Source organism: Carassius gibelio, chromosome B24 (assembly GCF_023724105.1).
Source record: "Carassius gibelio isolate Cgi1373 ecotype wild population from Czech Republic chromosome B24, carGib1.2-hapl.c, whole genome shotgun sequence".
Classification (NCBI taxonomy): Eukaryota; Metazoa; Chordata; class Actinopteri; order Cypriniformes; family Cyprinidae; genus Carassius; species Carassius gibelio.
In genome coordinates, this window is record NC_068419.1 from 18,116,797 (window position 1) to 18,129,976 (window position 13,180).

The 13,180-nt window shown below is 36.8% G+C and overlaps 1 protein-coding gene across 4 annotated transcripts in view; it reads right to left on the reverse strand.

Annotated features, from left to right (window-relative positions):
- The window catches only part of LOC128013213 (partitioning defective 3 homolog), a 421,775-nt gene that overhangs the window by 124,112 nt on the left and 284,483 nt on the right, over positions 1-13,180 (reverse strand). For all 4 annotated transcript variants that reach the window (XM_052596022.1, XM_052596020.1, XM_052596019.1 and 1 more), the window contains 2 exons: positions 11,665-11,907; positions 3,249-3,456 (listed from right to left, as the gene is read on the reverse strand). In XM_052596022.1, the coding sequence (XP_052451982.1) occupies positions 3,249-3,456; positions 11,665-11,907 (451 nt within the window). The remainder of the gene's footprint in view (positions 1-3,248; positions 3,457-11,664; positions 11,908-13,180) is intronic.

Genomic DNA, 13,180 nt, shown 5'->3' on the forward strand with positions numbered 1-13,180 from the left:
CCTGGAAATATTTCCGTTGTGTTCTGTGCCATTTGCAGTGCATTTCTGTATTTGGTTGTGTTGTGAGTATTTGGTTGTTTTGTTAGACATTTTTCACATCAAATGATCTAACTTTTTTTTCTGTTATGTAAAGGTTAAATGATAACCCTGACAACAGCAAGTGCTCCTCAAAGTTCCACGTCATCAAAAGAAGTGGGAAGATGGTGCAAAGGAAGAACTCTGGTCTGAACCCTCATGTATCCTCCTTCATTAAAGGGATAGTTCACCCAAAAAATTAATTCACCCATTAATAACTCACCTTCATGTCGTTCCAAACCTGTGAGACCTCCATTTATCTCCTCTGTCCCTCCATTGAAGCTGTGTGTTCGGTCTGCTGTCCATGTCCAGAAAGGTAAGAAAAACATCATCAAAGTAGTCCATGTGACATCAGAGGGTCAGTTAGAATTTTTTGAAGCATCGAAAATACGTTTTGGTCCAAAAATAGCAAAAACTACGACTTTATTCAGCATTGTCTTCTCTTCCGTGTCTGTTGTGAGAGAGAGTTCAAAACAAAGCAGTTTGTGATATCCGATTCGCGAACGAATCACTCCATGTAATTGGATCCTTTTGAACCAGTTCACCAAATCAAACTGAATCATTTTAAACGGTTCGCATCTCCAATATGCATTAATCCACAAATTACTTAAACTGTTAACTTTTTTTAATGTGGCTGACACTTCTGAGTTCAAACAAACCAATATCCCGGAGTAATTCATTTACTCAAAAAGTACACTGACTGAACTGCTGTGAGGAGAGAACTGAAGATGAACACCGAGCTGAGCCAGATAACGAACAAAAGACTGACTAGTTCACGAGTCAGCCACATTAAAAAAGTTAACAGCTTAAGTAATTTGTGAATTAATGCGTACTGGAGACGCGAACAGTATAAAACGATTCAGTTTGATTTGGTGAACTGGTTCAAAAAGATTCGGTTACATCGAATGATTCATGAACTGGATATCACAAACTGCTTTGTTTTGAACTGTGTCACAACAGACCCGGAAGAGAAGACAATGCTGAATAAAGTCGTAGTTTTTGCTATTTTTGGACCAAAATGTATTTTCGACACTTCAAAAAATTCTAACTGACCGTCTGATGTCACATGGACTTCTTTGATGAGGTTTTTCTTACCTTTCTGGACATGGACAGTATACCGTACACACAGCTTCAATGGAGGGACTGAGAGCTGTCGGACTAAATCTAAAATATCTTAAACTGTGTTCTGAAGATAAACGGAGGTCTCACGGGTTTGGAACGACATGAGGGTAAGTTATTAATGACCTAATTCAGATTTTTGGGTGAACTATCCCTTTAAGGAGTTTCTGGATTTCAGCTGGCAAAACTATTAAGCTACTAAGAGCAAATACATTCTACACAGGAGTTTTCTGAATTAGTAAATTTGTAAGATTGTTCTTATGACTGAATCTGTTCATGTCTGTTGTTTTAAAATGCTCTTAATATGAAACTTTTATGTATAAATGAAATGTATTCAAGTTTTTGGAAAACTGAAAATACAATCTGCAAGAATATTAAAATGTTATTTCAAGTATTACAATTTAACTATTAAACCAATAAAAGAAGTTAAACAGTCTTTTGTTTCTTTTTATAGTTTTTACTACTGAGACATGAGACCTGTTGAAATACAATAATTTGTAAAGTTTTACAATACATAATAAAAGTGAACCAATTACAGTAAATTTCACAGTGTAAAGTAATATTTTATTGTATTAAAATATATAAAAGGAGAAAAAAAACAATTGTGTTTTACAGTAAAAAAATATATTACTGCAAATACATTTACAGCAAGTTAAATGGTACTGTAAATATGAATACAGTATTTTTACTGTAAGTTTAATTTACAGTAAGTTACTGGCAAACTGCTGCCAGTAAGTTACTGTAATTTCTACAGGAAATTTTTTACAGTGTAACTCCTATAAAGGTGAGGTCACATTAGCAACAGTTCCTGTGCACAAAGATTAATTGTCAATAGTGTTTCAGTCAGTTTCAAACCATCCACCTTTTCTGTTGGTCAGAGTATTTGCCAAAAAATGATTGTGAATGATTCATACATGTGTGGTCTGGTGATGTGTGTGGATCTTCTTCAATCAATCGTTGTCTACAAGCTCGCATACACTTTTGAGTGAAATGCCAATATCTCAAAATCCAACCAACAATCTATGGGACAGAACCAATTCCTCACCCTACAATTTCCATTTACACCAACAGTTGTGCCCCCACTACTAAACACTGATTAAAATGAATGCAGAAGACCTCATGCTATTCCTAATTAATGAATCAAATTCAGCTCAAAACACAGGCCACAACCTAACGTGTCCTTATAGCCTAGTAATCGTCCATCGCATTCATTCTACAGGACACAAGAGCGCTGGAGTGGTTGAGCACTAAAACTAACCCTTTAGTGCTTCTGAAACATGACCTGGAAACACTTGTCGTTTTTATTGTTTATTTCAGAACAGCATGCGATGCACTACGCTAACTAATCCCATTACGCTAATCCACCTCTAAACAACTTATTGTGTAGATAAGAGTGTGGATAATTTATGCAGGATTCAAATGAGCACCAAATCAGAATAATTAATGGAGGGCCCAGCTTAATTAGCCTGGCATTGGGAAACGCTTCCTGCGTTCTCAACCAACGCGTTATTTCAAAGAGTCCAGAGGGGCGGGAGACCAGGAAAGCACCTTTTCATGATAGCAGCCCCCAAAAGTGTGTTATCTGTTCCTGTCTCGTCCCTCTGGAGGAGCTTTGCGAGGAGAAGCCGAGAAAATGTTAATCCTCCATATGGATTTATTTTCAAAATTAACCGATTCTGCATTTGCTTTGACCTCTTTGTAGGGTGAAGCTGGCGGTAAAATTCTGCAAATCAGTCACAGTTGGGTTGACATTTAACTAGGCAGCAAAGCTGTTTACAGGAACACAGAAGCTACGCGTTTGCTGCCTCGCACATTACTGCGTATATTTCAGAAAAGTTTCCAGTCCGGCAATTACCAGTGATGAATATAAGCAGGAAACCTATGCATTGATGAATAAAACATTCCCTTATTAAAAATAACCTCCATCTGAACTGCCTCTGGCATCAACAAATCATAGCAAGTGTGTGGGTCAAAATAAAATAAATAAAATATAAAATAAAATAAAATAAACAAACAAAGGAGTCCCCTGAAAGACCTAAGGCCGTGCACTCTACCTGAACATGTCGCCCAGGCCCTTCAGCACGCCTTTCTTGGCTTTGTTCTTGTCTTTCTTGTCCTTCCCTCCCCACTCCTTCTTCTTGTCCTCTCTGCTGCGTCCTCCGTTCAGCTGTTTCTCTGTGTTGGAGGGTGGGAGGGTGAGGTCCGCGGCGGTGGAGAAGGAGTCGCGGCCTGATCGTGAGCTCTCCTCTGTATCTTCTTCCACTGAGATGGTGGAGAGAGAGACAGATAAACATGAATGTTGAACTCAGACTGCATGCAAGTCACTGCAAGCTCTTAAGAAAGAGCAACACTTTGTTGCACAAGGTTAGGTTTGCCAAATAAAACCAAAAACAACACACTAGCAAATACCAAAAAGACCCTATCAAACATCTAGAAACTACCCATTATACTTTAGCAACCAATTGTTAAATAATTATAATAATAATAATAATAATAATAATAATAATAATTAAAGTGGCTGTTTTACAAGTTTCACTAACATTTTCAATAAAATAAAATATATCTAATCTCTATTAAATATAATAAATATCTATTGATTTATATAACAGTAATAGTAGACTAAAATTTTCATTGAATGATAATACTACTAATAATAAGAAGAATAATAATATTTTACCAGGCAAATACCGCTTACATTTTCAAAAAAATAAAATAAAATAAAAAGTATAATTAAATAAAATAATTAAAGTGGCTGCTTTGCAAGTTTCCCTAACATTTTCAATAAAATAAAATAGATTAAAGTATCTCTAGTGATTTATATAACAGTAATAGTAGACAAACCACAGTTTAAATTATGATAATGCTACTTCTACTACAACTACTACTACTACTACTAATAATAATAATAATTTTACCAGGCAAGAACCACTAAGATTTTCAATAATAAAATAAAATAAAATAAAATAAAATAAAATAAAATAAAATAAAATAAAATAATGTCTAGTATAATATTTGTATAACTGTAGCTCAACTGATACCATAGTTTTACTGTTATGGCATTTGGGCTAATGTAGTGTCTCAAAGCAGAAACTCTCAACGGTCTGACTTCTTTAAACATCGACTTAATAAAACATTTTAATGAGACCTCGTCTTCAAGCCCAACCATATCTAACAGAGGCTCGTGAGCTCCTCATCTCGCCTGAATCTCTTTTCATTTTTTCTTAGCTGAGTTTTACCTCAGAGGTTACTCCATCTGAAGGAACCCCATTATCTTTTTGCTTCTAAAGGGTCACATCTTCCCACCACAGTTCGGCGGTCTCAAATTTGGTAACTCAGGAGCAGTGAAGGAAGTCTATTAGCGTTATTCCTCACTGACCCAATAAAACTAACAGAGAAAGAGAAGTCAGAAGTTCAAAAGGCTAAAGTGCACCAAAAGTGGCCCATCTTCCGTTCACCTCAGCTCATCTGCAGTACCACAGTACCACTTCTGCAGTTTGACCATCGATTACTGTACAATAGTTTCTTCTGCTGAAGCTGAGGTTCAGACATCATGCAGTCAGAATATAAAAGTCTTGTATTTTTAACTGGATGCTTTGATTGTATAGAAAAGAGCAGAATGAATGTGCTGTGTCGGGGCAACCCATTACAAAAATGACCTTAGATGAGCACAACAATTGTGTAATGCAAAAGTAATGTAACACATTACTTTCCATAAAAAGTAACACAATTTTGTAACTTTTAAAAGTAACTTTCTCCAACCCTGCTGAGTTTGTTTCAGAATAACTCTTTTTGATTTCCACGTTTTTTGTTTGCCGATCGTTTTAGAAAGAATTGCTTTGCTGCCCGAGTATTTTATCACGTCACCACACTATTAAGATGTTTACTTGGAAGACAAAGAGTTCATCTCTTCTAATGGACGAGCCGAAGGAGGATCATATTCTCAGAGCACTCTTAACATCTGATAGCCCATGAATTTTGTAACGCTGATTTTATGGATTCCAGTCAACAGGATGATGTGTTTCATTAATGATATATTAATGCAAGTACTTTGATGCTGTTTTGGAAAAGCCAGTGACTCTCTGTGGGAGCATTTTATTTTGAAGTATGGTTTGCAATGCTAATTCATCCTCTACCACCTATCTTTGTGATATATCAGCATAATCATAAGGGACTGCAGCTGGCTGATGTTGCTCATTTCCATTTCAGCAAGCGTCTGATTACAGCTACTGTCTCCATTCCTGATGGTCTGGACGTGATTAATTTGTCACTAATTGTAAGTTTAAAAACGCTCAGAAAGGAGGAAAAAAATCTGAGGCCACTAAAAGCAAAGTGCTTTTGAATAGAGCGACGTAACGGCGCTGGAGACAGATGCCTGTGTGATTAGAGCTTATTAATAAGCAACAAATCTCTGACGCGAGTGAGAGCTGGAAGAAAGGCCCAGTGAAAGCGAGAGACCGTCACGGATATTTCCGTGCGCTCGGATGAGCGGTTTAACGTTCCTTTTGTTTTATTCACTTGTGCAGTTCTGTCATCTACTGAAACAATATCCAAATGGATCAGCATGAGACATTGAGTGGGTGAAATCAGTGCATTGAACAACTGTACAATTGTTTTTTTTTTCATAAATCAAAACCTTTTTCAGCTCAGGAGATGATAATAATGCTAACAAGGTTTAGTTGGATATCATTTTCATCGCCGGCTACTTATCGAATGGTTGAGGGCAAAGGCGACCAAGCTCGGATGCATTCAGCAATTAAAACTAGCCCTAGAAATAAGCCATGGAAATTATTCTGGATAGTCTAAGCATCAACAAATGTTCAAAATGTTTATTTGTGCCTTCAGAAAGACTGAATCTCAGGAAACAAAATGAAAAAAATATATATTGTTTTTGTCAGTAGACATTCTGCTGACTAGAAGTAACTGCGTTCAAGTCATTTTGGAAAGAAGAAAGCCCAGGGTTTGGAGAGTGTTAGTGAGAAAACACGACAGATACAATGGATGAAATTAATCAAATCAAATAAATTTAAAAAACATTTTAAAAATTACAATATGTACTGATCATTTTGTAGAATTAGAGTTAATTATTATTATTATATTTTTTTTAAATGTGCATCCATTTATTGAGGGTTATTTTTGTCAGTGTTTGGGTAGTTTTTGTGTTACTCTGATCCTGGGTCAGACGTAACCCAGCGGGTGAGTTATTTATCGTGGATACTGTGTGTCCTCTTCATGATAGAACAGTTATATGCGCCATCGAATTGATGCATTTCTTCGTTAAAAAACGTGTTTGTGTACATTTTATGTTATCTATAAAATCGTTACTGTGCTGTACATTGTTCAATTTTTTGCTAAAGTGGACTACTGAAAAAAAGTGTGATAACATGACAGAATGCATTGGACAGGGCTCTCTTCATTTATGAACATCCCTGTTAATCTGAAAAAGCAGATTTCTGCCTATAGAGTTGCAGTCAATACAGCAGCGGCTTCACAGATCAATGGCCTTTCATTAAAACGGTTATCACAGTAAGTTACGGTTCTGCTAATTGTTGACCGAAATGTAAAAAAAAAAAACGAATTACAGTAATTAACGGGCGAATTCCAGCTACACAGGACTGAGTGGTAAATGTTTTGACACTGCAATCAAAAGGCATCATTAGTCGTCTCCTTTTGACGTGCCACAGTATTCATTTCTCCTTTACAACGCCGATCACTTCTAATGGAGTCTTGAAATTGGCACTCTGGCTAAAAACCCGGTGGGAAAAAGAGCAGAGCGCATGATATTTAAAAACATAAAACAACGAAACACAGTCCAACTCATTTTCCCGGCTGGATATCTCCAAGTGACACATTTTTCCTCGGGTGATGCCAAATTCACATTCTATGTAAATAGAAGTGTCTGTGTGGAAAGAAAAAGCCTGCCCTTATCTGTCAACTTTTGACTATTAACCTCAGTGACAGGCACAGGCAGGTTCCTCTTATCTAAATTGAAAAACAGAGTTATTTGAATATTGGAAGACGAGAAATGCAATATGCTTCCACCGCAGAATCTCACGCATTTGCTCCGCCGAAGAGATAAGACAGTATTTAGCCCAATGTGGACACAGCTTACAAGAACAAAGCGATTGAGGGAAATCATTTGACTCTTTTGAAATAAATTCTGCTTGCTTTTAATGGAATCTTTTAACGGGAGAACAAAGGGGTGGCGATATTTTTCCCCCGGCAGGTGATATTAAATAGACAGGTCTGTCGTGAACTCAGTTTACAGCACTAGTGATTAACACTGTATTATTGAACTAAGATCGCAAACCGTCTGAAACTATATTAAAATACACTACTTGTCAAAAGTTTGGAAACATTACGATTTTTAAAAGTTTTTAACAAAGTCTCGTCTGCTCACCAAGTGTTTATTTGATAAAAACACAAGCATTTTAATTGTAGCATATCATGGGTTTTGCATAAAAATGGTTTTCAACATTTATAATAGTCATGAATGTTTCTTGAGCAGTAAATCTGCATATTCTGAAGGATCATGTGACACTGAAGACACTGACAATTCAGGTTTGATCACAGGAGTAAATTCAGTTTACCATACTTTTTTTTTTTTTTACAGAAAATATTGATTTTAAATTGCAATAACATTTCACAATATGAAATTTAAAATACAACCATTTTAAAAACCATAATGCTTCCAAATGTTTGACAAGTACTGTACACATATTTTAATTTGATTCATTGCTTATTATGCCGAAGAAAAGAAGCAATAACATTTTTTAAATTGGGTTAGAAAATTAAACCATCGAAAATATGAAAACAATACAAAATATTGCTGCAAGCAATCAATGAACCATAAAAATGAACCCCAATGAATCCAGTAAACCTTGAGTTTGCGAGCATTGGGAAATATCCCTTTAAAAACCAGCCCCCATTAGAGCAAAAATGCCCAGCGAGGATGTCTGGAAATTCATTTGGTCATGGGCGAAATGAATAGTGAAAGTTATACACATGCTTATTGGCTGTTTATTTCCTTTCGGGTCTTTGAGGGAAGGTCTGACCTACTTACAGCAGGAGGATCTCTCCTGCTATTCTAATCTTCAGAATAACACAAGACGTCCTCGTGAGACCCGCTGCCTTGTCTCTCTACTGAGTTCTGTCTATAAAGTCAACCGCAATTGGTGAGCGTCTCGTAATATATTCCGGGCCAGTCATTGTGCGAGACATCTGATGAAATTGGCATTGATATTGTGTCAGATCGCCTTTACTGTGCCTGCACAATTATGGTAATAGCTGTGATTACATGAGTTGCCATATTCAATACGCAGAGAAAACAGGAGGTTAAGAAAGCAGTTGACGAGGCACAGGCTGCACTAAATAATCATCAAACTAGACTGTTCCGTTTAGATTTACAAGTGTTTTTTGTTCATCCAAAACTCACCGCCCTGATGCGCTGTTTGCTAGCCTACGCACAACACAATGCTTTTAGTCATAATCTGTGTGTGCTTAATGCATACATTTACCTCACTTACTGTACGTCAAAACTAGGCTAGGTTGTAATTTAAGCACAACTGGTGCAACATGTCTGGTAATGCAAATGTGAATTATTTTGACTGACTCGTAAATAGAAAGATAATAGATTCATAACAATCTAAAAATCAGAAAGCTCAGCTTGTGCCCTGTTTGTCACTGCACACAGAAATCACTGATGCACACTCTAAAGAGACTGAGATTATGTTGCATGCAGCTTCTAGTGGTTACTAGGGTGTTACCAGAGTATTACCAGAGTATAACTGCATCCCAGTTCGCCTTCTTACACCGTTCTAAAAGTATATACTCTTATTGTGAAGAAAAAGTGCACACTTTTAAAGTTGCCATATGCAAAAATTAAAGTAAAAATATCCATAACATGACCTACACGCATCAAAAGAATAAGAAATAATGGCAATGATATCATTAAAAAATGTCAAGTTATAGTGCTGCAGATATACCTTAACCTTAATTAGCATTAGCATTAGCATTACTAGCCCCGGCCCGACAGGTGTCGTAATACCAGTTTCGGCCATGGGAGGCGGTATGCGGGCAACATAACCACCAGCCAACCTGCAATACACAAATAACTCGCACGGCTTGTGGGCATGTACTTGAACCTGATGTCAATCGTGTGGAAAGTACAGCACACTACTTCATTTCAGTTCAGGGAAGAGAGCGTCACCCGCTACAGGGAAACAACCACGCTCGGAATCACAAATCAAATCCGATAAGAAAAGGAGCCAAACCAGAGTAAACATCGGCACTGCTTATAATCGCTGGAGACAACTGATGGACCTGAAAGAAATGAGGTTCGACTCTGAACTTGCAACATTTCTTTTGGATTGGTAAGTTAGATGCTGTTAGTATTTCGCTAGAAGTTTGTTTTATATGTTTGTGTATTTGTTTTCAGGAAGTTATAACATAGAAATGTATCGAAGGCTGTTCGATATACGTGCTAATGTTAGCGATGGCTAACCGTAGCTGCGTTTGATAATTAGCTAGCTATAACTTAACGTTACCCATTTTATTATATCATAACTAACCTGCTCTGTACAGTCTGTTGGTCTCCGTGTCCTGTTTGTTTCGTGGTTTTTCTGTGCATTAAGTGTGGCGTGAAAGCGTGTGAAAAGAGTCAATTGCGTGTGTCTCACGGTGAATGCTTGAGAGTTGGCAGCTCTGGTTACGTTAGTTGGCGCTAGCTTGGTCAACATCAGCTGTATGATGTTGACCAATGATGTTGACAGAATGCTGTCTGTCAAATTAATTTAATTCAAATAATGTGTATATACAACTCAAAATGTAATATGAACAAAACAAATAGGAACATATTGACTGGTAAAGGTAAAGGGGAGTAGCTTGAAGATGTCATGTTTCAAAATTACTTGACATCACCCAACGTTCCTCTGGAGGCAAAACGTCCTCTTAGGCTTCGGCTATGGCTCTAGGGTTGTTGTGAAGGTAGGGGCGGAGCATAGAGACTATGCCGTTTCTTGTTTGTTCCAATTCACTTTATTGAAGCATACTGCCCCCATCTGGTATGGAATGTGGAGTATGACTTGATTTTTTTTTTTTTTGCCAAACATTACAGATGGCACCTTTAAAGTGTGTAGCAGAATACACTCCTGACAATCATATTGTCACAGTTACAATTTCATTTAATTTCCTGTCATATTGGAGAACAAATACAAAAAAAAAAATGTGAAAACGCTGTGCTCAACCAAGACTTAGTAAATCAGTAGAACCACATAGATCAGAAAAAAACACGTAATTAATTCAAATGAAAAAAGCAGGATCTGCACTCAATGTGTTTTTTTTTTATTTTCATTATTGTACAAAAAGCACAAATGGATGATCAGGATTATCAAACGTTTCAGCACTAGGCCTTCCTCAGTGAATGTTTTAACAATACTTCCATAAGAAATGTTTTGTAGATGAGTTTGTTTAATTAGGGATTATTTAGTCTGTTAAACGCACCTGTAATGAGAGCTTCCACCTGATGATCATTAGTGACCTTCCTTTTAAAATGCACGTTTTGTGATGGTATTGTTAAAAAATTCACTGAGGAAGGCCTAGTTCCGAAACGTTCAATTATCATGATGATCAATTTGTGCTTTTTGTACAATACAAATCTAAAAACATTGATTAAGTTCATAAGTGAGTGTGGATCCTGCTGTTTTCATTTGAAGTAACTAATATATATTTTAGAGAAATGAAATGCGTGTTGATCTGCCAGTCGGGTGTCTTTATCTCTTTGTCTGCATAATGATGCATTTAAAAGTGAATGACCAAACATATATTTATGAAAGTTTGCAATGCTGTTGCAGATAAAAAAAATTATTTGGGTAATATTAAATAATTATTTTTTTATCGGGTTAGACATTGAAATAGATTTTTTTTTTCCTTTACACTTTAAAAAAAATAGATTCATACCTATAGACTAAACATTAAATACACATGACATCACCATTTTCATAAATAACGATAATGGAATCGTTTTGAAAAACTTCCACTTTGAAACCTGTTTTGAAAAGTTTGGTGTCGTCGTGTAAATTAACGACCAAAACACATAACATTTTTGATGTTTTTTAGTTGAAAATAGTGTCATGTAAATGCCCCCTAAATCTCCCTAAGTCTCACACATCCACCATGTTTGTTGTTTTTTTTTATTAACACTTTTATTTGTGTTTGTAGTTCTAATCAAATCCCATTCCAATACACAATGGGTTATGGCCAAAATTAGCCATTGCATTTCAAATTTTCACAGTGAATAGTAAACCACCTCTGATACTCATTTAAACATACTATGATTCGGGACACACTAATGCGGAATACTGTTTAGGATGGATACTATGCAAACTGGGACACAACTCATGATATCCTAGTCTCTATATATGATTCAAATCTTTCCTTCAATGTAAATCTGCATGATTTTTCTCCAATACTTACACGTCTCCATCCCCTCATCATCTTCATCGGGGTTGACTATGGTCATAGTTGGCTTGTCGTAAGACTTGTCAATGGCCGCCCGAAAGCTCTCATTGCAGCCCCGCCCCCTGATGCTTATGGGGTGTGGCCTGTGGAACGAGACGTCTCCGTTGAGCGACGCTTCGGCAACAGCTGTCTGGAGGCTCTCCAAGGAACTCGACTTCTTCAAACCCAACGACGGTCCCACATCTCGAGTGGAATTGCCTTGGGGTGGAGAAGAACGAGAGTGAGTGGGGGAGAGAGAGAGAGAGAGAGAGAGCAAAGAAAACATGCCAGAAAGAGCAGAAAAAAGATGCTGTCTCAACTTTTTCCTCAATAAATCCTTCCCACCTAATTCACTTTTATAATTTACATCCCTCGCTGAAGACAAATGTGCATATCGGGGTTGCGTTTATCTGCAGATGGAGGGTGAAAAAAGTGTGCTAAAATAATATGAAATATAAATGGCTCCACTGGATGCAAAGTGAGGTGTCAGACAGATTATCCGTCACATTTTTAACCCTTGAGGTCATTTTTGCCTCTTTTTCCCCAATGTACTGTATATGTGTGTGTGCGAGCCGGTGAGGGAAAGTGCACATAACTCCTTTCTGTAGTTTAAGGCACTGATGGATGGCCCAAATATGAGGCCCATTATCTTCCCTGTGTGGTCGTGGGAGGAGGTGGAGAACAAGAGGGAGGAAAAGCAAAAGCTTGTAGACTAAACACGCTCTGAGACTCGGCCCGTTCAGATCCTAGCCGAAACTCCCTCAACTCGTCTGCTTAATGACCTTTCATGCATTTAATCCACTTGTTTCTCGTTAAGGGTTCCTCACAAAGACACAGCAAGCCCACACTTCAAACACGCACCAGTGCGGAGACAACATTAATCCTGCTTATGGAATCCTGTAGAAGAGGAATTCTGGAAATGCCTCAATGGGAGCGAATGGGCTGCTCAGGTCAGGGATTTACATGTGTGTGTGTGTGTGTGTGTGTGTGTGCAGAGCACAAATAGAACAATAAATAAGTAAAAAGTGGCTTTGGAGAGTAAAACAGAGAGTCTCCTTTCCTTACATGGAAACAGAACATAACATGGTTTAATTGGAAATGGAAATATATATATATATATATATATAATTTTTTTTTGTTATTATTAGTTTTCTTTTTTTTCTGTCTATTTATTTAACCATTTATTTAGTGTTCCCTTTTTTACATCTCTTAATTTTAAAGAGAAATTTGGTGTAAAGTAACTAAAACTTTGTTTACTCATTAAACAAAGTTTTCTTTAACCAGTTTAACATTAAACTGTTTTCTTTAACCTATTTTAATTTGTAATGAAATACAATTATCCCGTTTTATTGTGATGCTAGCCATAAACACTTGCACTGATTGAGAGAAATACAAGACAAACAAACAAACAAACAAATAAATAAATAAATAAATAAAAAAATAAAAAAATAAAATAAAATAAGAAATCCACAACCCACATCAGCAGGTAAAA